Below are 25,818 nucleotides of genomic sequence, written 5' to 3'. Positions count from 1 at the left end.
TGTGACACTTTAATTGTAAGAAACTTGTCTTTACAGAAAAAGCTACTTTTGGAGCACTGCAGACAGAAGAGTGGGGCCAGTTTATGCACATTTGTGACATTATTAACATAACGGAGGAAGGGTAAGTTAGTTTTTCATAGGCTATCTTGGCCTCCAGTATTATAAGTTTGAGATTTTGTTTGGAGATAAAGATGCTATTTCTTAAAAAATGAATTTTTGGACACCCTTTGTGCATGTGTAATCTTGTAAAACAAACTCGGAACTCCAGTAATTAGAAAAGCCTCAAGTGAAGACCATGGGGGATTCTGTTCTTGCATGAATTCAGTGAATGGTTGTTGAGACTTCACATGGTGACAAATGCATACTTTACAATGCACGTTCAGGTTGGCGGTTTTCAGCAAGCCCCGTAGCTATACTTTTAACTTTGTCTTGATCACAGCTGATAATGTTCATCTTCTCCATGCTGTGAAAAGCATTGCCTGTGCATTTCTGAATCTCTCACTGCTGAGCAAGGCACAGCTACAGAGGCTGCTTTAAAGGTCCACAGCTGTAATGCATGTATGTGATGTGGCAGGGAGATGAAGAACTTCCTTGGAGCCTGCACTGCTGTCTTCTCCGCAGCTGAAAATACATGTTTGTTGCAGATGTATATTATGTTTTTAAGACTGACATATAACACATTTAAGACGCATGCCTCTGAAATGTAAAATTAGAAGCAGCCCCAGAGTTCATAATTAGATACATAATTAAATACTCATGGTATTTGCTTGTGATAAGCTTTGTTGATTTCTGCCACCTGAGTATAATCAACACCAACGACTTATATCAGTTAATGGGTTTCATCCCTGAACATTCGTGCAACATCATTTGAGACCCGTAGAAAAGCTATGGAATTTAAAGACAGTGTTTATATTATTTATTTATTTTGTTTAACATATTTTTATACTGCCTCAAACTTACAAACGAATGATCTGAACCAGAGCCCTGATCTGAAGCCACTGATTTCTACTGAAATCAGTGGCAATTGCTTCCCTGTAGATGTACTTGAGATCAAAGGTATGCTGACCTGCTTTGCATGCAGAAGCTCCCAATTCCTGGCATCTCCAGGCAGGGCTGGGAAAGTCTCCTGCCTGTAACCTTTGAGAAGCTGCCACCAGTCTGTGTAAACAATACGGAGCTAGATGTTCCAGTGATGTAACTCCGTAGAAGGCATCTTGTTAGGTTATTCAGCTTCTCATGAGACCATAGCCAGTCAGTATGGAAAATAATGAGCTAAATGGACTGTATAAGGCAGTTTCCTATGTTCCTAAGTGTGGACAGGGCAGTGAAGAAGAGATTATTATTATTATTTTACATTTATATCCTGCTGTTCCTCCAAGGAGCCCAGAGCGGTGTACTACATATTTAAGTTTCTCCTCACAACAACCCTGTGAAGTAGGTTAGGCTGAGAGAGAAGTGACTGGCCCAGAGTCACCCAGCTAGTATCATGGCTGAATGGGGGTTTGAACTCGGGTCTCCCCGGTCCTAGTCCAGCACTCTAACCACTACACCACGCTGGCTCACTGAGTCTTTGGTTCTTCACTTCAAGTTCCAGAAGGCACACACTGATGTATTCCAGGCATCCTTAGGATAGGGATGTGTGCAGAACTGGTTCGCTTGTGAACCAGACCACCGCAAACTGGGCTAGTTCGAGCGGTCTGATTGTGAACCACTTAAAACCACTTTGAGCTGGTTTGTTGAAATGACCGGCCCAGCCGATGGGTTCCACTGAACCAGTTTTCTTTGGCACAGTTTGATCTGAATTTGAACCAAATTTGGACCGGGCCTCACCAAATGGTCCGTACACATCCCTGCCCTAGGACTCCATTTACTAATTCTTAGACTTATTGCCCAGTGTGATAATTCCCTAACTGTATACACCTTCTGTGTTTGGAAATGGTGTGTGTACATCATAGTTTGTCACAAGTGCCTCTTTTTGACACGTGTGCCCCAAGTCGGATACATTTCCCATTGTGTGAAATATGTGGCAGAATGGACAGTCAACTGTGTGCACATGTCACACATGGGGGCATACATTAGGGATAGGTTACTGGGTGGGCCCTCTGGTCCCCAGCATAGCCTATGACCTCTTCAAAGTAGAATGTTATCAACTAGATTCCCTATAATACTTGTCTCAGAGGTATCCTGGGAACATAGGCTCTGTGGTTTGAGTATTGGCTTTGGACTGGGCTCATCCCCCATTTCTCTCTCTCACTCGCACATGCACATACAGTTATGTGCCTCAAACACGTTCTCCCAAGTTGAGACACAGGTTAAAGACTCCTTAACCTTTCGCTCTTTCTCCTACCCCAATTCAGTGTGAACTGTAAATGAGGTACTATGAGGGTGTTCCCCTCACTCATTCCTCTGTGTAAAACAAGACCCAGGCAAATGGTAGTGGGCATCTAGACTGTTGCTTGCTTAGTAATTCAGGCAAACACAGTGGCAGAGCAATCATCACTTGCTTTGCTCTTAGGGAACCAGTGCAGTTCCCTAAGAGTGTTGGATTTAGTCCATGGAGACCAGGGTTCAAATCCTTGCTCATCCACAAAACATGATAGGTAACCTTGGGCCAGTCACTATCTCTCAGCATAACCTACCTCACAAGGCTGTTGTGAAGATAAAGGAGGATTTTGGATCTAAGAGATTAGCCCCAGTGCCAGTGGGGTTAATATAATATATTCAAATAATATAACAATATTATTTGAAAACATTGGCTGATGTGAGGAAAATTACTCAAAGTAGTCCCATTGACAGGGAAATGCTTGACTAACAATCAGAAGGTTGCCAGTTCAAATCCCCGCTGGTACTATATTGGGCAGCAGCGATATAGGAAGACGTTGAAAGGCATCATCTCACACTGCTCTGGGTGAGGGAATGGTAAACCGCTTCTGTATTCTACCAAAGAAAACCACATGGCTCTGTGGGTGCCTGGAATTGAAATCAACTTGACAGCGCACTTTACTTTTATTGCCTGACTTGTCCTTTTAATTTTAATGGGACTGCTTTGAGTAATTTTCCTCACCATGTCAGCGTGGCTTTAAAAGATATTTCACTTGTCATTCAGAGAGAGAGAGAGAGAGAGACCACTTTGGGAACATTTGTTGGAGAGCACCATATAAATATTCATAGTAGTAGCTTTTCATAAGACTTTTAAAAAGTCCCTCCCCGTCCCCCCATTTCAGGCTTTGAGGAAAAACCGTTTTCTCTCCCCCCACCCCCACCAGACTTTTTCCATCTTTGTCTAGAACTCCACAACTCCACATCTCTGTGGTAGCTGAAGTGCTGAAAGGCTTGGCCAAAGCTTCTGTTGCCATGTGCACTGGGGGGTGGGGGGAGGACCAAAGAGCCCTTTGCTTGTGCCTTGGGCTTAAATGGGAGTCAGTGAGCAAAGCCAGTATTGCTGGCCTTCAGCCCTTGCTCAGATAAAAATATAGCCATGTGAAAATGTTGCCACCCAGAGATGTGCAAGCCATTTTTTTTAAAACATGGAAGTGTTAGCCAATTAGAAAATAGTTGCATGTGACGTGGCTCTTACTAAAGCAGAAAATACTTCTTTACTGGAATAATGAAATCATGTAGCCAAAGGCTGGTGTCTTGTGTTAGCTACAACAAAATGATGGTGATTTTGTGTGTCTCTTGACCCTAATGTTTTAATTTAGGTGGGTAACTAAGACATTCACCATAGAGAGGGAGAGAGACACCAGTGGCAGCATAATCTGCCAGCCTGCATTGCGGCAATACAAAGGTTTTCTTCTTAGAAAATCTCAGTCTTTGCAGCAGATCGTTCTTATCTAAAGAGTTCTGTGGTTTTTGTGTAATGACCAAGGGCAGCTGGTTCTTCCAGAAACCAGAGGACACAAATCTCTTGCATCCTCCTAAGCCGTTCCTCCTACCTGCTCAACCCTAGCTCTACCCATGACAGCCCTTTGTGTCAGCCATGGCAGCTACTACAAAGGAACACAGGATGCTGCCTTATACTGAGTGAGGCCATTGGTCCATCTAGCTCAGTATTGTCTACACCAGGGATTCTCAAACTTGGGTCCTCAGGTGTTATTGGACTTCAGCTCCCATAATCCCCAGCCTCAGTGGCCTTTGGTTGGGGATTATGGGAGTTGAAGTCCAATAACACCTGAGGACCCAAGTTTGAGAATCCCTGGTCTACACTGATTGATAGCAGGTCTCCAAGATTTCAGGCAGGAGTCTTTCTCAGCCCTGCCTGGAGATGCTGGGGATTGAACCTGGGACCTTCTGCATGCAAAACAGACGTTTTAATACTGAGAAGGGCTCGCGAGCGGGCTGCAGGGGAGGCGGGTTAAGCCTACCTTCCTCACAGACGATCAACTTCCCTTTCCTGGGTGGGCCGATTGCCCACCCAGACGAGCAGCGGCTCTCCCAGCAGCTACGAGGGTTGGGATGCGCTGCCGTGGGTTGCCCTGCCCCCTGGAGCTTTGATAATGCACCACATGAATGCGCAGTGCATTATGGGGATCCCCCTCCCTTCCCTGAGTGAGCCAGCTGCGGCTGCAAGCAGCCACATCTGACACGCGAGCAAAAAAAACCGAGGCTAAGGGAGTGTTTGCTCCCTTAACCTCATTTTCAAGGGAGGCTACTTAGGCGGGCTTGCCGCTGGGATCAGTCTGATCACGGTGGTTCTCACACACACACACACACACACACACACACACACACGCAAAACCAGGCTGGACTCACTTATCCCGGTTTTGCACGCACGTGTGAATAGCCTCTCTGTATGTAGAGGTGGTATATCTAAGATACTGAGGACAAACAGCGGGATGCTGTTGTCCTTCATATGGGTCTCCCAGAAGCATTTAGCTGGCCAGTATTGCTGAACTAAGTGGAGGCAAATGACATCAATGTACACATAAATAAATACAAGAGCATGAACTGAGGACCAGGCAGAGGTGGGGGTCTGATCTCCAAATTTCGAACGACTCCTTTGACCCAACATTTGTGGTTGAAACGCGGCACCCTTTAGGAAAAAAAACACAAAAATCCCACTGCCTGTGTAAAATAGGTTTCAGAAAATGTATAATTCAGTACAGCTTTTCAGTGTAACAAAGGTTTCCCCTTACTCCTGCCCCACCCTTTATGCAAACATATAAATAGAGGTAAGGTATGCATGAAAATAAAACAGCCAGCCGCCCCCGCCACCCCCCAAAAAACCCTGCATCATCTAGCAGGTGGAGTGTAGTTGTTTATCTGCTAGCACGCGGAAAAATTACATAGATTGTTTTGAAGCATCCTATAATTAGATTGGAAGAGAGCCAGGATACGGATGTTAACACCCCTAGTCTTGCATAATCTGTCATGGGAGTTCTTGATAGGGCAATCTAATGTTATTAGCATTTTGGCCTCAGAGAATGGGAGAGATTATTTAGGTGACACCTCTCTCTTTTAATCAACTTGTTCTGACAAGAGCATGAAAGCAGAGTGTGAAACATTGATGAAATAGGCATCCTTTGAAAAGTTGGTTCAGTTTGGCCATTCACTCTTTAAATGCTAAATGCGATTATTGCTGGATTCTCTGGAGCATACACTGAGGTGCTGCATGGGGAAGAGATTAGAAATATTTGGAAGAAGATTGCATGCAGAAGGTGCCAAGTTCCCTCCCTGGCATCTCCAAGATAGGGCTGAGAGAGAGTCCTGCCTGTAACCTTGGAGAAGCCGCTGCCAGTCTGTGTAGGCAATACTGAGCTAGATGGATCAAGGGTCTGACTCATTATGGCAGCTTCCTATGTTTCTGTTACATAGGAACATAGGAAGCTGCCATATACTGAGTCAGACGATTGGTCCATCTAGTTCAGTATTGTCTTCACAGACTGGCAGCGGCTTCTCCAAGGTTACAGGCAGGAATCTATCTTGGAGAAGCCAGGGAGGGAACTTGGAACCTTCTGCTCTTCCCAGAGCGGCTCCATCCCCTGAGGGGAATATCTTACAGTGCTCACACTTTTAGTCTCCCATTCATATGCAACCAGGGCAGACCCTGCTTCTCTAAGAAGACAAGTTATGCTTGCTGCCACAAGACCAGATCTCCTCTCTGTTCATGGTGAAGCTTTTCATTCTGCTGCACAGGATTTAGCAACAGGCAAATAGCTGCAAAAATAAGCACACATTAATCCTATTTAGTAAATAATGATCTGTAACAATTGTTGGCCTGTTGGTCAGCCTTGGTTGCCAGGCCAAGCTGAGGTTTCCTGTCCCTGCCAGCAAGCATGGCCAAACAGTCAAGCCCCACTCTTTCCCCTCCTGGGCTTGACTGTTTGGCCATACTCAGCCAAGGTGCCCAGGTTGCCTCTGCCAAACCTGGGCAAAAAAGCCCCTGCCCACTCTGGAGCTGGAGCGGAACGTGCAGAGCTTGGCTGTTGCTTGGCAGAGGCGCACAGGAAAGGGAGGCTCAAGGCTTGTTGCTTGTCCCTGTGTGACCATGATGCTCTGTGCATCATGGCAATGCGGTGGCCAACTCACTCCCAGCCTTCATTGCACCTAGGGAGGGGGCAGGGATGGCCATACACCTGCAGGAAATGAGACCTGCCCACCTCTCTAGCCCCAGAGTTGGTAGGTAGGCTGAGCTTTTTCCTCACGTGCACCAGAAGGCACTAGCCACTCACCCTGGCGAAGGTGGTGACCTTAAATGTGGAAGCCTGGGTGGGGATACACAGATAGGAGCCGGGTTAATTCTCAGTGGCTGGCAACACTGGAAGGCAGGGTCTAGAGCAGGCCTGCTCAACTTAGGCCCCCCAGCTGTTTTTGGACTACAACTCCCATAATCCCCAGCCACAGTGGCCAATAGCCAGGGATTATGGGAGTTGTAGGCCAACATCTGCAGGAGGGCCGAAGTTGAGCAGGCCTGGTCTAGAGTGTGTCTTTTGAATACACCCTTTTACTTTGTCCCATATCAATGAAGTGATTGCCTTCCACTCCTGTGTGGAGAAGTAAAGCATGCCTACACACTGAGGTGGGGGAAAGGTTTTGCTCTCGCTGCAATTATGTCCTCAAACTGTGGGTGATCCAGCTTCCTCTGATAGGCGTCCCTCACACCCCATTGCAAAATCCTTGCAGAGTACCCTGTATGAACCCTGTGCACACAGCTCACCTACTGTATTATAAAGAGGGATTTTGCTAGTACCGAAATATAAGGCATTATTGCCGTCTTGTTTTGATAGTGCTGCACTGAGATTATTTGTAGTGACTTGCAATCAGTGCAGCAGAGCATCTGCTTTGCATGCAGAAAGGTCCCAGGTTCCATCCCTGGCAGCATCTCCCGGTAGGGCTGGGAAGGATCCCTGTCTGAACTCCTGAAGAGGTGTTAGTGCAGACTGAGCTGGATGGACCATGGATATGAGCTGGGATGAGGCAGATTCATATGTTCACCTCAGTTTACTATTTCTGGATAACCACCTATTAAACCCAAGCTTTTCTCTGATTTTATTCATTGTAACCACAGACCCAAAGATGCCATCAGAGCACTAAGAAAGAGGCTTTCCAAAAACTGCAATCAAACCGAGATTCGACTCACTTTGTGTGTAAGTACAGCACTCTTGAGATTGTGTAAGATTGTGTAAAGAGTTAGTTCAGCGCACTGAAGGTGCTATATGGGGCTTCTCTGGGTCAGAGGAGGGACAGAGTTTTAGGGGGAACCTGTTTGGGCAGAAACATTGGCAATCACTTCCTGACACACCAAAGACAAACTTTATGGGACAAAGACTGGCCTTCTTAGGGTCCTACTTAGTGGAATTATTTATTTATTTATTTATTTACTTACTTACTTATTATTATTATTATTTTTACATTTCTATCCCGCTCTTCCTCCAAGGAGCCCAGAGCGGTGTACTACATACTTAGGTTTCTCTTTCACAACAACCCTGTGAAGTAGGTTAGGCTGAGAGAGAAGTGCCTGGCCCAGAGTCACCCAGCTAGTTTCATGGCTGAATGGGGATTTGAACTCGGGTCTCCCCGGTCCTAGTCCAGCACTCTAACCACTACACCACGCTGGAATGCCACCTGGATCCTTACTGGCAGCTTCTTCTCACGATTACAATAAACAGAGCTGGGTTGTTGCTCCCACCAGCAAAGGTATTACCTCATGATTCTTGTCTTCCACCTCCCAAGGGAGGGATTAAGCCAACTCAGTGGTTGAGGTCGGAAGGGAAGGCATACTCCATTCAGTGGCATCAAGAAACGACGTTTCTGGTTTCCCTCCACTCTCCCAGCTGGGCGCTGCCAGAGGCCACTGCAGGCTCTCCATCCTTTCTCAGGAGTGAGCAATTCTTCATTGTAACCCAGATATGCCAGTATTGGGTGCTGGATGCCTTTCATCGTCAGAAGCTGAATCTCCACTCTTACACACTTGGCTGGCGTGCCTCCAAACCCAAGTGCAGTGCCCTTTCCTTACTCCTTTGACAGCATCACAGTTAGCCTTTGTGTGGTGCTCAGCATCATGCTCAGATAATGGCTTTTCTTTTTCTCCTCAAATTAAGCACTACGGATAAGGACTGGCTAGGGAAAAGAGTGACCTCATGCACAGTGGTATTGTACTGTAGGCCTCTTTGCTGCATATCCTTCCACTTCACAGAGTGCTGTAGCCAAAACATCATGGACATTCCTTAGAGCATGATTCAGTGTTAGTAAGTAGAAAATCATGCCAATTGAGAAATATTCTTTAACCACACTGATGGCTCGGAATTGGCTGCAAAGACTGTGAGAGGACTTTAGTAGAAAGCTCCTAAAACATCAGGTCTGTGATGTGGCAGTGGATTTTAATTTGATTTTTAATTTGATAACATAGCAATAGCCTCCCCATACTCAGGGTTGCTAAAAGAAGGAGAATGCAGTGTTAGGCAGTACGGGGTTCAGGTGTGAGTGCCGTGTTAATCCATGTAGAACTGGTGCAGGGAAAAAGGTAGGTATCGGTTGCAGCAGATCATCAGGGGTGTCTGACTCAAGTGTTTGGCAGTTGCAGTAGCAAATGGGCCTCCCTTTCACTTGTCCAAATTAGCATCTGCTTTGCATGTGGAAGTTCGCAGGTTCAAACCCTGGCATCTTGAGGTAGGGCTAGGAAACTCCTGCCTGAAATCTAGGAGAGCTGCTTCCAGTCAGAGAAGTCAGTACTGAACTAGATGGACCAATGGTCTTTCTTGATTATAAGGCATCTGCCTATGTTCCTTTGTTGGACTGCTGAAATAGAGGAAGCTTGGAGGAAAACCAGGAGTGGATTTTTGTGTGAAAGGACTTTGAACTCAGTTCTGATACTTCTCAGAGGTGCCCTATTTCTTAATATCTCTGCCCCTGCCTTGAACCATTGTTATAAACTTGGCTCTGGCTGGTGAACCTCAGCCGAGTAGTTCATGAGAGCTTGAAGTGTTTCCACCTTTGCCATAGAGCAAGCAGGGGAGTGCTTCTGATTTGAATCAACTAGTTAAAAATACTGCATGCAAGCACTTTATCTGGCTGTATATTCAAGTGAGAAAGGTGGGTGGAGGGAAATATGTTTCTGAGCCTGGACACAATATTTTCCCAGCTATAATCATATCTCTAGTCCAGGCCTGCTCAACTTAGCCCCCCCCCCCCAGCTGTTTTTGGACTACAATCCCCACAATCTCCAGCCACAGTGGCCAGTAGCCAGGGATTATGGGAGTTGTAGGCCAACATCTGCAGGAGGGCCTAAGTTGAGCAGTCCTGTGTCTAGTCCCATCATGGTGAAGAAGACAGATGAGTGGAGACAGACATTTAACTGGGTGGGGACTAAATAAACAGCAGTCATCATAAATGCCATTATATGGAATATTGTGTGCAATCCTGGTTGCCCACACCTCAAAAATGCTAAAGAACAAGAGAGGGGCGACTCAGTTGAACAAGGGTACACATTATTTTACCTACAAAAATGGATTGAGCAATCAGGTCGGTTTTTTAGGAGAACTGGTAGGAGGCTTTATAGGAGATTTATAACACAGATGGCATGTAAAGAATGAATGGAGAAATATCTCTCTTTCAGAATACAAAAATTTAGGACTGTCTATTAAAACCTTAATTGGCGCAGAGGGGAAATGCTTGACTAACAAGCAGAAGGTTGCCGGTTCAAATCCCCACTGGTACTATATCGGGCAACAGCGATATAGGAAAATCCTGAAAAGTATCATCTCCTACTGCGTGGGAGGAGGCAATGGTAAACCGCTCCTGTATTCTACCAAAAGAAAGCCATAGGGCTCTGTGGGCTCCAGGTGTCAAAATCAACTTGATGGCGCACTTTACCTTTATTAAAACTGAGAGACCAGAGGTTTAAGACCAACTCAAAGCACTTCATCACACAATGGTTGGTGAACTCTTGCCACTGATTGTCCCACGATATTATGATAAATAGCAAATCACTTAAAAATGATTAGCTAAATGTTATGGAGGATCAGGCTGTTAGTAGTTGCAAGCCATGACAGCCAAAAATGCACTCTCGGTTTTTGGAACCTATTGCCCACTGGGGACAAATGACAGGAAATGACTGTTGCCATCTCATGCTGCTTGTGAACTCTTGGATGGAAAAAGAATGTCTGGCTGGATGGACTATTGTCCTGCCCCACAGGGCTTTTCTTGTGGGTGGTACTGATTGTTCCTGTCCAGGCTTTAATCTAGGCCAGTGCTGTCAAATCGTGATATGGGTTGGAACAGGTTGGTGCAATGTGGCTTGGTTTAAACCTACATTGCCCTAATGTTTTCCGGATGGTGACAGGTAGGGATGTGTGGATCCCTGTGTGTGTGTTTTTTTAAATGGCAGACCAACAGGGACAAAAGTGACTTGACAGTTATTTTAATTACACACAGAGTTAGTTACTTCATTGGCCATAGTCTATTATGCATCTGTATGGAATCTGTGGTATTTGTTTTTGTAAAAGCATTATTACCATAAGTTAGGAAGTAATTAGGGCAAACAGGTGACTGGGAGTATTTTTCTATCAGTTAAGCCAACTGAACTTTTCCAGAGTTTTGATGCTGGTGATGAATTGACTGAATTTGGTTCCTAATAAATATTTTTCATCTTGCTTTTGTGGTTGCAACTCACTGTAACTCGTAAACTTTCTCTAAGCACCTAAAGTTTTGCGGGTACAAGAGTGTTGTTCTGGTTTTCTCTCTAAGTTTAATGCAGCTTATTAACCTGTTGTGCTTTCTCCTCTATGTCAGTGTTGTGACTCTGATTAATCCATACCAACAGGAGACCAGTGGTCCCTCTAAATTTTTTTCATCTGTGTGTGGAATGAGTTTTGTTCTGGGCAGCATTATCACAAAGTGTGTGCGCATGTGCATTCAGAATGGGGCCTTCCTGATTCAACCTGAGTGGAATCTAAAATGAACTGAGTGGACATCCAGAAACTTGTGAGTTCGCACATGCCTTAGAGGGAACAGTGCAGGAGACACAAAATATGTTATCTGTGATTGGTTATTTGTTTGAAATGAATTGTAGTCCATTGAGATTTTGTATCTAGTGGGGGAACATGGACAAATCCCATCCCATACTCCTGCTTATTATTGACAAAGCTTCCAAGATATAAACAGTGGTTCCCATTCAGTATAGTGCTAGAATGCAAAAATGTTCGAGTGCAGAGCATTGCCAAGCAAGCAAATGTGCATGGAGGGAGGAGGGATGTTTACAATCACTTGTTGACTTCAGAAATAGGCCCTTGAAGGCTGTGTGACCTTATGGACATATTTCTGGAGCTAAGAAATCTTTTTGTCGGGAGGAGAGAGCAACAAAAAATCACATACACACCCTCCCTCTGTGCACTGTGCCTGTTTGGCAATGCTTTGGGCTGAGCTCCGAGACAGTGTTTTTTGCAGCCATGCTGCTCTTTGCCACTCCACTAATACTGCACAGAATGAGAGCCAGTGACAATCCTGGCCTATACACCACCTTGGTAGTTCTGAGAAGCAGCAAGCAATAATAAAGCAAGAAGAAAAGGCAAGATCAGGAAGTGAGATTTGGTGCCAAATTCCAGAGCCCAAGTTAGATTTTCAAGCTGAGTGAAATATGAACAGCTCTGAGTACAGGTGCAAGCAGGATATGTCTGTTAGCTTTCAGGGATGGTAGACGGCTGAACTGCAGTTCCTGTACTGTTGTGTTAACAGCTTCTGCCGCTTAGACATGTTGTTTGCCATGCATACCTGAGTGTGCTTGCTCATTGTTTATTGTGTAATACTTCCGGAATCTGTTGTGCAAGACTGTTATCAACAAAGGTGAGGTGATAATTTAGGTTGATAGGTGACCAACTTCGTTCAGGCACAGGAGCGGTTGATAGGTGACCAACCTTGTTGTGGCAGGGGCATGACACACTGGGTTGTGGATCCATCTCGACTTCTCTGAATACATCAACTACACTGCTTCCATGCCCCCAACCTCCTCCTCTTCTTACTAACTCTGACTCACTATATTTTTCTTTGCAGTTGCTTAGTATAAATGTTTGCATAGCAGAAACTGCTCCTGCTTCCGCCTGGCATACAATCTCTCTATCAAGCTGCTTTTTTTTTTGGTCTTTCCCTTGCCAGCATGCTCTGTTCCAGTCTCAGCTAGAGGAGTTATGTTAACAGGATTCAGGGCTTTGTTATGTTTTATCTAAGAGTTTATTCTACACGTATAACTTAGTTCTCTATTGTGTAATGTTTAGAGGTGGGAAAGGCTCCACATCCATTTCACTGCTATTACCCAAGCTGTGGCGCTTGATCACTCCACTGACCTTCTAGAAATATCTTTTATTTGCCTGCAGTAGAAAATACCGGCTGCTAGGCTTTAAACACAAGCAGAATGCCTAGAGCCCAGACCTGCCCTACTTCAGTGTTCTAAGAGTCAAACAGAAAGCAGCAAGCAAATCCTGGGGCTATGGTGTGATTTTATATTTAATGAGCCCCTGGTGGCGCAGTGGTAAAACTGCCGCCCTGTAACCAGAAGGTTGCAAGTTCAATCCTGACCAGGGGCTCAAGGTTGACTCAGCCTTCCATCCTTCCGAGGTCGGTAAAATGAGTACCCAGAATGTTGGGGGCAATATGCTAAATCATTGTAAACCGCTTAGAGAGCTCCGGCTATAGAGCGGTATATAAATGTAAGTGCTATTGCTATTCAGGCATTGAAGCAAATTCCATGATTGGTTGAGTGAAACAGCAGGAAACGATTCACACAGGAACCTACCTTTAGAACTCCTTTAGAAGCCCTTCTTTAGATGTCTCCTAGTTTGAAGGTGAAGCCGAGAAGGGATAGGGCCTTTTTTGTGGTGGCACTCCAGCTTTGGAACTCTTCCCCAAAGATACTTGTGTGGTGCTTCTTCTGTTTACTTTCTGTTTTAGGCATAGAAACATATTTGTTTACCCCTGCTTTTAGCAGATTGTAAGGTGCAATGGGGAAATGACTTGACTAGCAAGCCAGAGGTTGCTGGTTCGAATCCCCACTGGTATGTTTCCCAGATTATGGGAAGTACCTATATCAGGCAGCACTGATATAGAAAGATGCTGAAAGGCATCATCTCATACTGTGTGGGAGATGGCAATGGTAAACCTCTCCTGTATTCTGCCAAAGACAACCACATGGCTCTGTGGTCTCCAGGAGTCAACACCAACTCGGCACACTTTAAGGTGCTCTTGCTGGTTTTAGTAGTCTCATGGTTTTCCAGTGTTTTTTAAACTCGGTTTCAGGCTGACTTTGCTCTTTGCTCTTCTGTTGGTATATTTCAATGTTTGGTAATTTTGATAAGTGTGTTATAATCTGTTTTAAATGGGAAGCCGCTTTGGGAGTCATCTCGTAGGATTGAAAGGCATGGGAAGCATATTGCATTTATGTATCTAGGCTAATGTCTTGCAATCATAAACTGGATATTTTGTCCCCTCCCTCCCACTGTTGTCACTCTGTGTACAACGTGCTGGGTCACTACAGTGGGCTGCCACCCTCAGAAGTGTACCTGGAGTAGAAAAACCTGTGTGTACAATGTCACATTACATTACAACCTAGGTGCAGGACTAGCTGTATATGTGAGGACTATACGCACTGGTTTTTCACTCCATGTACATTTTCTGAGGAAGGCAGCCAGGTGTAAGGTCCCAGCACATATACGTGAAGCAGAGCCTCCTGTTTAAGATGGTCACATGTGACCATCTATGCACTAATTTCTGTACAATGGCTGATACACTCTGCAGTGTACCACGGGCAGTTCGACACCACCTGCTCATCTGCAAGTGTTTAAAACAATACTGCCGCTGTTGTGCAAGTGTGCTTTTGTACGAATACAAGTTAATTGCACAGTCATGCAAGCACAATGGTGTAATTTCCCATATTGGCATAAGAGAGCTCTTTTGCAACAGTGGCAGTGTTTTATATGCCTTCAACAGAGTGGGTGGTGCAGAACCATCCACAATTCTCTACGGAATGTAGCCACTGACTTATAGATGGTTTAACTTCATCTATACAGTGACTTCATGTAATTCCTACACGCTTTCTGTATATAAATTTTGTACAGTATGAACCATCAGATCTCATAATCACGGCCTAGAGATGTACATATCAGGCAGTATAGAAATAAAATAATAAAATAAATAAACAACCTGCCGGTTTGCTCTGAAGTTCCTTGCCTTCCTTTCTGAGGACATATGGCTTATATTATTCAAATGCATTTCTAAAACTCTGAAGTTAAGGGAGGGAATCTCTTATCACTCCTGCAGAATCACCCAGATTGCGGTCCTTTATCCACGGTAGCATCGATGTCATTGGTCTCCCTGCCAATGAGAGAAATCCAGATGCCAGGTCCTGTAATGATGCCTGCAAACCGACCAGCCTGCTGTAAAATGAACAAACTGCCATAACTGCTTTTTAATTGCATAATTTCTATATCAAATTTGATTTTTCTTAATGCAGAATCTGGCATTTATTTATTTTTGAGTGAACAGCCTTGTTGATAGTCCCCACAAGCAATAGTATTGTACATGTGAATTCATTGTACCTTGTGTTAATCCAGTGCTGTGGCATAGCTCATTTTATGATATTGTAATTTATGGTATGGTGAAATTATTATTGTTGTTGTTACTATTACATATAGTCCTCTTCAGGCATTCTGTGTGTACCGGTGTCAGTACGCAGGTACATGCTTCTGTGTGAATGACTGTATTGTACTTGAGCTCACTTAAAAACAGAACCTGGGCACAGCCCCCCTCAAATGCAACAACAGATGGGAAGTGTACTGCTGTACGTACTTTGAGCATAACATGTGAATAACCCTATATGCAGGCACTGTATACAGATTGTAAATGTGTTAAACATAATGTGCGTAGAGGGCTAATGTGTAATTGACATTTGTTGTTATGTCATGTGGTGATAGTCACTAGCTTAGATGGCCTTGAAAAGGATTAGACAAATATAGGAAGGATAGGCATATAGGAGCAACTTAGCCGTGATAGCTGAACAGACCCTGAATAGATATGCTATTCAGAGGAAGCATATCTCTGAAGACCAGACACTGGGGACAAATAGGAGAAGATTATTGCCTTCATCAGGGAATCAGTTTAAAATATGTGTTCAATTTTGGCTCGGGTTCATCAGTGGGCATTATCCAGATCTGCAGCATAGCACCACGGGTGGAACCTCCTTCTACGAGAGAAGGGGAGTTTTGTTTGTATAACCATCCCTTTTGTGAGTGCAGCTTTTGATTAATTTTTGGAAGGTGTTTCTTTGGGTGTTCAGGTCTAGATTCTACCCAGTGGCTAACATCCTAACAAAGTGTGCTGTTGGGATGCCATGCTTCCTGTGAGTCTTTACTTACTCGATGCAGGCCATAGCGAGCCTTCTGCGCAGGGCGTTCCTCCTTCTTTCTCCTCCACCATCACTTGCCTTTTGGGGGACAGAGGAGGAAGTTACACCGGGCTCTGGGGTGGCCTACAACTAGATAAAATAGATCTATATTTTACCTATATATCACAATAAAATTTATGAAAGATGATCAATAAGATCTCATAAAAATGATCTCTGTGTGTCCAACAGAAAATGTTAAATCCATTAATTCATTTCCAAAATGTCATATTGACGATGGATGGGAGAAGGGTAGACAAATATTCCCATGTGGCTGAAGCGTCGTGTTTTGATTGAGAGATGAAATGTCAGATCGGTCTTATAGTTTTGCCAAATGTGTTTCAACTAGACTAAGACTTCTTCAGTTGCAATCTTGAAAAAATATCATATTATAATATGACCATAAATATATAGATATGTATAATATTTAACAAAAGGCCACATTTATATCCCGCTCTTCCTCCAAGGAGCCCAGAGCAGTGTACTACATACTTGAGTTTCTTTTTCACAACAACCCTGTGAGGTAGGTTAGGCTGAGAGAGAAGTGACTGGCCCAGAGTCACCCAGCTAGTTTCATGGCTGAATGGGGATTTGCACTTGGGTCTCCTCGGTCCTAGTCCAACACCCTAACCACTACACCACGCTGGCTCTCCACTAGAAAACTAGACAAAATATACAAATTAGTGTGTCTTAATAGAGGCTGTACCACAAATACAATATTAATATAAATTTCCAATTATTATATAAATACTCCAAGTAAGCTGAACTGGATTAACTGAATTAGCTATATATCCAAGACAGAACTAACCCAAATATACATGATAATAAACCTTAATGAAGACTAATATCTCACACTGTAATAGCATTGTAATCAACCATACATTTTTGTCACTATTACTATATTAAAACATTAGCACACAGTATTTATATTTCTTTCTTGGTTTTTGTTACTTGTGGTAATCCATCTCCCATATCCAATGTTGTTAGGGCGAGACACCCCTAGCTTTCAAGAACTAGTGCATACTGCGGCAGCTCCTGATCAAGGGCAGGAGGTTCTGAAGGCCAATGGCAAAGGAGGTGAAGGATCATCTGGGGGAGATGTGGCAACAGATGTGTGTTGGGCAGGTGATCCCAATTTCATCCGAACCCAGAAGGAAGACGTGTCCTTGCAGCCTCTCTGGGAACAGGCAGCTGTAGTAGAAGGCCAGGTAAAAGATGAGAGGAAGGCCCAATGGTTACCCCACTGGGAGGTAAGGGAAGGCATATTCTGGAGGGTGGCCCACACCAACCAGCTGGATGGGGAGGTGACACAACTGGCAATACCCCAGCAGTACAGGGATCAAGTACTGCAAGGTGCAAAAGAGTCCCCTTGTAAGGGAGATTTCACAAACTCCCAGTGGAACAGTGCCTTTGTCCTTGTGGCACTGGTCAAGTGGAGGACATTGTCCACTACGTTCTGTAGTGCACTATTTATGATGTGATTATAGAAAAACACTGATGATAGATAAACGTAAGGGTTTGGATGTAGAACGTTTGACTTATCTTTTTTGGAGATGCCATATGATTCCATATGTCGGTTGTCAAGTTGCCACCTTTGCTGAATTTTTCTTCTGTATTATGCTATGTTATGACCTGTGGTCACAATACACTTATTACTTACTTACTAACTATGTGGTCAGAGATAGGCAGATGATACCCCTGCCAGACAAAATAAGAGGCCGTGATGTCCTTCCCAATTCCCTGCTCCAAACTCCGATTGAAATTATTTCTGGGATTGGTAGCAAATTCATTCTTCACTTCTCCACGTTAGCTGCTCCTCTAATGAAGTTGTTGCAGAAGCATGCACCAGGTAATCTACAGTGGAACTGTGATTCTATCGAGGCCTTCAACTGGTTGAAAATGGAGTTGCATTTGGAGCCCGTCTTAAGCAGTGTTGACTTCTCATTACCCTTCATGCTGCAGACTGATGTGTTGGGAACTGGCTTGGTGGCAGTGCTATACCAAACCACACAAGGCCAGGAACACCCAGTTGTCTGTATAAGTTGAAAACTCTGCCATACACAGCACTTTTACTTTACAATTGAAAAGGAAGTGTTGGCTGTGAGGTGGGCCATAGCGGCCCTACAATACCACCTAACAGTTAACCCATTCTTTCTCATAACCAACCATGTCCCTCTACAATGGATGCATAAGGGAAAAAAGTCCAGAATGTGAGGATTTTATGTTGGTATCTTTATTACCTTTTAGGTTCGAGGTGCTACATCAAAAGGGGCAAGCTCACACAAATGCCAACTACCTCTCCCGGCTATACAAGGAAGAAAATGAAGAGTCCCCTACAACTGTGGGGAGGGGGTGTCTGTGGAGATGCTGTGCCGCCCATGAGCCTTTGCTTACCCAACATGGGTGGCAGTGAGCCTTCTGCGTAGGGTGTCCCTCCTTCTCTTTCTTTTCCCCAGTGACTTGCCCTTCAGGGGATGGGGAAGGAAGTTGTGCCGGTCTCCGGGGTGGCCTAGGACCCCCATGAGGCCTCCAGATGCGGTGAAATGCTTGAGGAATCCTGGGCGGTCTTGCGAAAGCTGGGGAGGAAAGAAATGGGAAGTAAGGCGTGAGAGGGGGCGGGGCTTAGAGGGCTTTTGAAGTCTGCCCAGTCAAATCAAATCATCTTTATTATGGTCTTTGACCAGCATAAAGTAGGATACAATGGCATAAAAGGCATAACAATGATATAGGAAGCATGAAAGTGGCATAAAAATAAGGTAAAAGAGGGTTATGATCCTAGATCCGGAGATCCTGAATCCCAAGGGCCCAAAATCTAAAAACCTAATCTAAAATCTAAAAGCTGTAAAACTATGAAACTATTGAGGGGGGAAGTGCTGTTATAGAATTCTAATAAGTGTGCTAAAACTGGGCTATAAGGCTAAGTGCGGCCTGCTCAGTTCTTGCTGCCTGTCAGGACCAGGCGGATTTTATATGCTGTCGCGCAGAACTTGGTAATTTTATGCATGGTGGCAGGCTTGGAGTCAGAGAGCAGAAGAGAGGTATAAAATTGGCTTGTGGGAGCTGGGAACTTGATTAATAGCGGGAGTATGAGGGTGGTGCCAAATGTCTCTGTAGAATGGGCAGTGGAGGAGATTATGTGCTGTTGTTTCAACTTGCCCAGAGTCGCAGGGGTACAGGCGTCTCAAGGGTGGGGTCTTCATGTATCTGTCTTCGACCACAGCTGAGGGAAGGGCACCTCATCGGGCCAGGGTAAAGGCCCTTCTGTGATTTGGAGCTTGCAGCTGCGTTAGATATGGGGTGGGGGATGCAGTGTATCTGAGTCTTTCGTTGATAAGGAAGTGCAAGGCCCGGCCCAGATTGGTTTGGGGTTCTATGTCTGTTATGCACTGTTTGAGGAGTGTGTTTGCCTGTTTGTAGCCCGTGGTAAGGGGTGTGGGGAGATGGAGGGATGATATTTTTGTCAGAAGTGTCTGTTTCCAGTGGGAAGCCTGCCCAGACTGTACTGGGCTGTTTAGCACAGAGGCAGCCTGTAATGAGGGATGCCTACAGTCGGGAGCTGGTGTGTCTCCGGAATGGGAGCCAGCAAAAGGCCAGGAGGAGGACAAGAGTGGTGAGACAACCCCCTCCCCTGCATTACTCTGAGGCATTGAGGCATTCACCCCAGAGACTGACATGTGCATATAAGTGGTGTGTGTGGGCATGGAACAGCACCCTTCGTGCAACTCCCCCATCCTCCTGTGCTCATGCTATTGCTCAAGAATGCTAAGAGTCGGGAGCACTCCCCACACTGGAAGCGCTTGATAGGACTGGAAACATGTCGCTGACGCTCCATGATGTGTCTGTGATCTTACTAAGTGCCTCCAGAGCAGAGGGAGCACTCCAGACTTTTAGTACATGCAGGAGGGGAGGGGAAGTTGTGCAAAGGGTGCTGCTCTACTTACAGGCGCACTTCGTTACTCACAATGTCTGCCATTATGTTTAACTCTCGGTTAAGTTCCATTTGAAATGCTTTCATATCTAGATCAGTTACTTCAAGTGAGGCACTTGAACCGATGTAGATGTTATTTTGCATGACATGTATCAAACCCCTTTGTTTCTGATGCGACTCTGTAAAATGAATACAATGATCACTATTTGAACTTGAACTTCTTTTCTTCATTTTTGAGTTTTTAAAATGGATTTTGCAAACAAAATAACAGGGAAATAAAATATGAATTATAAGAGTTGAAAGATGTGTGCCTGGATATGGAACTACTTATTCTGAATAATTGCCACTTTTTGTACTTAGAGGTTCAAGGAGAAACCAAGAGAGTTTAGGTTCTTGTTCGGTGCTTCTTCTTCTTCTTCTTCTTATTTTTACATTTATATTCTGCTCTTCCTCCAAGGAGCCCAGAGCGGTGTACTACATACTTGAGTTTCTTTTTCACAACAACCCTGTGAAGTAGGCTAGGCTGAGAGAGAAGTGACTGAGAGAGAAGTTAGGCCCAGAGTCACCCAGCTAGTTTTCATGGCTGGATGGGGATTTGAACTTGGGTCTCCCCAGTCCTAGTCCAGCACTCTAACCACCACACTACGCTGGATTCTTTCTGAACCACAGTTGGTTTGACTCCTTAGACCTGCTTATAAGCTTCCTGGAGGTATTTGATTGGCCAGTGCTAGAAACAGAATGGTGGACTAATAGACCTTTTGGTCTGGTCTCCAACAGGGCTCTTCTTATGTTAACCAGTATAATTTAATGGATGTTGCAGGACATGGATCTGCAGAGTGTGTGTGTGTGTGTGTGTGTGTGTGTGTGTGTGTGTGTGTTTACACAGTTAGGTAGTTATAATTAACTAGTAATATTTACCGACATGCCATGCAGTGTACCATGGGTAGTTCTGTGCTGCCTTCACTGCTGCATCTAAAACAATGCTGGCTCTGTTGCAAAAGAGTGCTCTTGAATTAATAAGTAAAATTTCATGCACTTGCATAACACTGGCCATCATTTCTAATGGCCGTAGTGTCACACAAACATGATTGTGCAATTTTACATATTAGCACATGAGTACTCTTGCATTGGCATTGTTTTAGCTGCAGTGGCGCAGGCAGTGCAGAACTATCCACGGTGTGCTGCATGGCTGTTCTTCTGTCTGTTTTGGTTGCTTTAGCAAATTCAGTTCTCTGTGTTTGTTTTGTTTTGTTTTTGTTTAGATCATGGAAAGATCCATATTTTTTGTGTTCAGTTAGAGGGTAATGATAGCTAGATGTATATGAACATGTCTTCATACACACAGGTTTAGTGAATTAGCTCTTGGACAATTTATGTCTGCACTTTCCATATGCCAGGCTCTGGGTCTGATTTTATGCAGTATAGTTGAAACATCTCCATGACATTATAGCTTGAAACATTTCACACAGACAACTTGAGAGGGCTGTAGTTAATACTAATCCTTTAGAATTAATAAACTTTAGGTGTGTCAGACCTGTGTTCATGTAAATAAGCCAACCTGCTGAGTTTACTGCAGCTTGAGAGCTCTTTGGACTTTTGCCAGGGAGGGTTGTATGGTCTCTGTTTCAGTAAAGACCCGTGCGCTGATTGAAGGATCCAAATGCTTCTGGTCATCATAAAGAGAATTTGTCAGTGTTGAGCATCTGCCCACACCAGCCAGACCTCAAAGATAAGTGTATCAGCAGTAATATGACTTCCCCAAGGAATCTTGTGCAAGCCCCATAATTAATGACTAGACGAGGCAGAATTGCCAGGATTTCTGTTTTAGGTTACAGGTACAATTACAAATTAAATGATCTTGTAAATCCAAGAAGTTCATTCCAGTCTGGGGAATGTCAGCCTATAAAGTGGGGCCCATTGCTGCAGGAACAGGAGTGGGCAAAATATCCAATAGTTAGCCAGACTTGCTTCTTTTTTATGAGAAGTGTCTATAGTACCAAAGCATGCTTCACTTTTATCTGGATGGAAATAACTGGGATTTAAATTGCTTAACTTCTTGTAGATGGTCTGCATGCGAATGTTAAGCACACTTCGGAAGTAGATGCCACATGAATGAACCCTTTCTTGTTCCTGTATGAGATATAGAATATAAATGTAAACTTCCTTGCCCATAGAAAATTGGATGTCAACAAGAAGGCTTTTAGTCTAGACACATTAGTTTTGCCATGTATAGGGATTCCCCCCCCCCACCTCCACCTTAAGGAGCGTTCAAACATATAATGACCTCTGTCTGCTGACTGAAGTGGTACAGTCAAGGAAATTGTGTGTCTATTAATTTGGCCTTTGATTGGAACTGGCTTGTTTAAATCACTCTTGCATTATTAGTCCAATAAGTGTATAGGACTGGGTGTAACAGCTGCTATGCCAGCCCCCCCCCCAAAAGCCTAATGCAGAGGTTCTCAAACTTGGGCCCCCAGATGTTGTTTTATTTATTTAATTTATATACCACCTGACTCCAAAGGCTCTAGGCAGACTACACCTTTCTCCATCCCCAGCCACAATGGGGATGATGAGAGTTGTGGTCTAACAGCTGTGGACCCACGTTTGAGAATCCCTGGCCTGATCTATAGTATGCTTTGTGTTGTACATCAGCAACAGCCATCACTACCAGATGTGGAATAACGCACCCTGCAAAACTGTTCTGTGGCACAAAATTCAGTAGAGAAGAGGTTCGATGAGTTGGCTATGTAGCCCTTCAGGAGCCTGTTTCACTGGTGCTGCGCCAGATATAGCTTAGCAGGATGGGCTTGCCCTGCTTTCCAAGCATAGGATGGGTCAACAGATCTGTTGTAGGGAGCTAGGCATATCAATAGCATCAGAGTGTCCTCTAGTAGCTAAGAAGCTCATACTGTTATGTTGGAGAACTAAAACCTAATTGTCTCCTTAATTATCCTTGTTTGTTTGTTTTAATTATCCTTGTTTTTGTATTTTCAGCATAACAAATGAAATATTAATTTAAAAGCAGGGGGTACTACAGTACAATCAGCCAATGGAACAGGTTGTCCTAAGGAAACTGCGGAACATTTACCCAAGTTGGATACCTCTAATGTTGCCTGCCTCATTAGAAGGTGTTGGACTTTGGTAATCTGGGAAGCCACTTCTAACTTTTACAAGCCTGACCATGCAACAGTAATGGCTTTTTCCTTTACATTTTGCCCTGTGGGCAAAATGCTCTTAAATAAGAAGTAGCTTATATGTGGGCTGCACATTAATAAACTCGCATTCCTTCCTTGTTGACGGGGAATCTCCTTTCCTCTCGGTCTGCAATTTTCGCTTGCCTGGGGCACAGAAACTGTACCCGTTTGTGTAACAGTGTAAGATGCTGCTAGGATGTCCTAATAGTACTGAAAGAAATGGGAGTTGTGGAATAAACAGAAAGGTTGTCCTCATGACCATTGCAGTTGGCAGGGAGGGTGTGGGGAGAAGGCAAAATCGAGCTTACCTCCCTCCCCCTCGATGATCTTGTGGTCCCAGCGGTCTCCTGGCCTTGGGTGAGCTTGGGTGCTCACATGAACTTCAGGCCATGGAAATGCATCCCAGCCTCAAGATATCCCTAAATGCACCATGTGAGGAGTGCAGCTCATTGAGAGATTTCCCCTCAAGCTGGGTACTCTAGGCAACTGTCTTTGTGTCTGCTTGGGCTGCCCACAAAAAGGGCACAAAGGGGAGGCAGCACCAGGATTGTCCTCGATCCCAGGGCTTCACATGAGCAGCCCTACCCAGGGGGCTGGGTAGGGCTGCCCAAGCTTGGGTAGGGCTGCTCATGTGAACAGCCTCAGAGTCTTTTTACTATTTGGCCACCCATAGTAAAAATAATTCATTTATCCTGTGCAGACCAGCTTGTAGATTTCTTTCTTTCATAGTATAATACAAATACTTACTTACTAAATAAATAAATAAGCATAAGGATTTGGATCCGCCCTTTCTGTGAGCCTTCTGCTCCTTCAATAGCATATTTGGGTCCAAGCCAAGGAAAAAAAATGTGGCATTTATCTTGTGTTTATATTGCTCCCAATATAAACACAAGAGAACTACCATATCCAAAGCAATGGATTCCACACGAAAAACAATAAAATAGAGGTGTGCAGAACTGGTTTGAATCGAACCGGCCCAGTTTGGCTGGTTCTGACTCACACTGAACTGGTCTCAAAAGGCAGCTGGTCTGAGTTCAACCAAATCAGGCCCAGTCCATGACGGACTCGTTCAAGGGGTGATGCTTGTAAAAGGGAGTCCGGTGAGGATTTCCCTTTCCAAGCGGAGGGGAATCCTGCCTTTAAAAGATTTTTAAGGGCAGCCAAGGGATGGGGCAGTGCGAAATCACCTTGCCGCCACTGGCTCTAAACCCTGGTGCTCCTCCCAGCTGTGCGGCCTGAGTGGTGGCGGCGGCGTGATGCTGGCCGCCACAGATGTGCGTAGGCCGCAACCACGCCATCACCGCTTGGGCTGCCCTGCCAGGGGGTGGGGGTAGCACTGGGATTTAGAGGAGACGGGAGTGGCACCACTGCCAGTAAGCTGTCCTCTCACCTCCCCCACCCTGACCCAACTGCCTTTAGAACCTTTTTGAAGGCAGGATTTGTCTTTGCTTATAAAGAGGAATCATCAGTGGATTCCCTTTTACAAGCATAGCCCTTCAAACCGGTTTGAACCTGTTGGACCTGGTTTGATTGAATCAACTGGACCGTTGGCCGGTTTGACTGAACCACCAAAAATGGCTACATTCACACCCCTACAATATGGCAACAATGAAATCAGCTGCAGATAAAGTCAGTGCACAAGGAATACGGGAAGCTGCTTCTATTGAGATAGTCCTGTAGTCCGCCTACCTATTTACACTGACTGGCTGTGGCTCTTGGGGGGTTTCCGAGCCCTACCTGGAAATGTAGGTAGGGGTCTTCTCTATGCAAAGAGAATACCCGTATTAAACCTGGGGTCTTCTCTATGCAAAGCAAGTGCTCTACCTCTGAGCTGCAGTCCTCTCCCCTAATTAAAACACACACGTGGAACTGCCTTATAGTGTCCATGTAGCTCAGTATTGTCTACACTCAGCCTTCTCAACTTTGCCCCCCCCAGCTGTTTTTGGACTACAATTCCCATCATCCCCAGCCACAGTGGCCAGTAGTCATGGGTTATGGGAGTAGGAGGGCTACAGGAGGTACTCCTATATCTGCAGGAGGGCTGAAGATGAGCACCCCTGTTCTATACCAACTCTAGTATTGCTGATCCAAATGCCATCCTCTGTTCTTGTCATCATATTCACAAGCAGTGAGGGAGGGGCATTCAGCTTTTCTTTGCATTTTTAAAGAAGCGATTCTTTTCTGCCTGTATTGCATCCGCAAGTTCATGTCCGGCGGAGTTGTCCAGGGTTGAGAGAGGGCTAGTATGTGCTCTTCCTCCCTTGAATCAGAATTTGGAACCATCTATTACCCGCTGTGATGTGTGATGGATCAGTTCCAGTTTGTGACTCCTGAGGATGTGGACAAGCTGATTGGAATGGTGCGGCCCACCACATGTCCTCTTGACCCTTGCCAGACATGGCATGTTCGATCTAGCAGGGATGTTGTTGTAGAAGGCCTGGTAGAGATCATAAATGCATCTCTGAGGGAAGGTAGGATGCCTCCTAGTCTTAAGGAGGCAATTATTAGACTGCTTCTAAAGAAGCCTACTTTGGATCCCTCTGAGCTGAGTAACTACAGGCCTGTCTCCAACCTTCCGTGGCTGGGCAAGGTAATTGAGAGAGTGGTGGCCTCCCAGCTCCAGACAGTCTTGGATGCAACTGATTATCTAGATCCATTTCAAACTGGCTTCCGGGCTAGCTATGGGGTGAAGACTGCCTTGGTCAGCCTGATGGATGATCTCCAACTGAGAATGGACAGAGGAAGTATGACTCTGTTGGTCCTTTTGGACCTCTCGGCGGATTTCGATACTATCGACCATAGTATCCTTCTGGAGCGTCTGAGGGAGTTGG

At 44.9% G+C, this 25,818-nt stretch overlaps 2 protein-coding genes across 15 annotated transcripts in view; one reads left to right on the top strand and one right to left on the bottom strand.

Annotated features, from left to right (window-relative positions):
* LOC128341919 (uncharacterized) lies at window positions 1–24,857 on the bottom strand. 14 transcript variants are annotated; one of them, XR_008314669.1, is made up of 9 exons: window positions 23,296–24,395; window positions 21,352–21,923; window positions 18,260–18,441; window positions 16,817–17,497; window positions 16,358–16,527; window positions 15,840–15,958; window positions 14,629–14,861; window positions 13,226–13,371; window positions 1–621 (listed from the first exon to the last, which is right to left on the bottom strand). XR_008314669.1 is itself a non-coding variant. In XM_053288573.1 (9 exons), the coding sequence occupies exons 3-8, from the start codon at window positions 19,695–19,697 to the stop codon at window positions 13,264–13,266; spliced, it is 663 nt and encodes a 220-aa protein (XP_053144548.1). In that variant the 5' UTR covers window positions 19,698–19,972; window positions 21,352–21,923; window positions 24,725–24,857; the 3' UTR covers window positions 1–621; window positions 13,226–13,263. The 14 variants fall into 14 exon arrangements, 2 of the variants coding, with proteins under 2 accessions (XP_053144548.1, XP_053144549.1); XM_053288573.1 differs by lacking the exons at window positions 16,358–16,527; window positions 16,817–17,497; window positions 23,296–24,395 and adding exons at window positions 19,538–19,972; window positions 24,725–24,857 and having other exon boundaries at window positions 14,629–14,663; window positions 14,752–14,861; window positions 15,840–15,907; XM_053288574.1 differs by lacking the exons at window positions 16,358–16,527; window positions 16,817–17,497; window positions 23,296–24,395 and adding exons at window positions 19,538–19,972; window positions 24,677–24,691 and having other exon boundaries at window positions 14,629–14,663; window positions 14,752–14,861; window positions 15,840–15,907.
* Window positions 1–25,818, top strand: part of TOM1L1 (target of myb1 like 1 membrane trafficking protein) — a 68,005-nt gene that overhangs the window by 2,901 nt on the left and 39,286 nt on the right. The window contains exons 2-3 of the mRNA XM_053288571.1: window positions 37–121; window positions 7,508–7,586. Of these exons, the coding sequence (XP_053144546.1) occupies window positions 37–121; window positions 7,508–7,586 (164 nt within the window). The remainder of the gene's footprint in view (window positions 1–36; window positions 122–7,507; window positions 7,587–25,818) is intronic.

The sequence above is a fragment of the Hemicordylus capensis genome, chromosome 2, assembly GCF_027244095.1.
Source record: "Hemicordylus capensis ecotype Gifberg chromosome 2, rHemCap1.1.pri, whole genome shotgun sequence".
NCBI lineage: Eukaryota > Metazoa > Chordata > Lepidosauria > Squamata > Cordylidae > Hemicordylus > Hemicordylus capensis.
The sequence above is the reverse complement of the archived record's forward strand: the minus strand, read 5'-3'. Positions and strand labels throughout refer to the sequence as shown.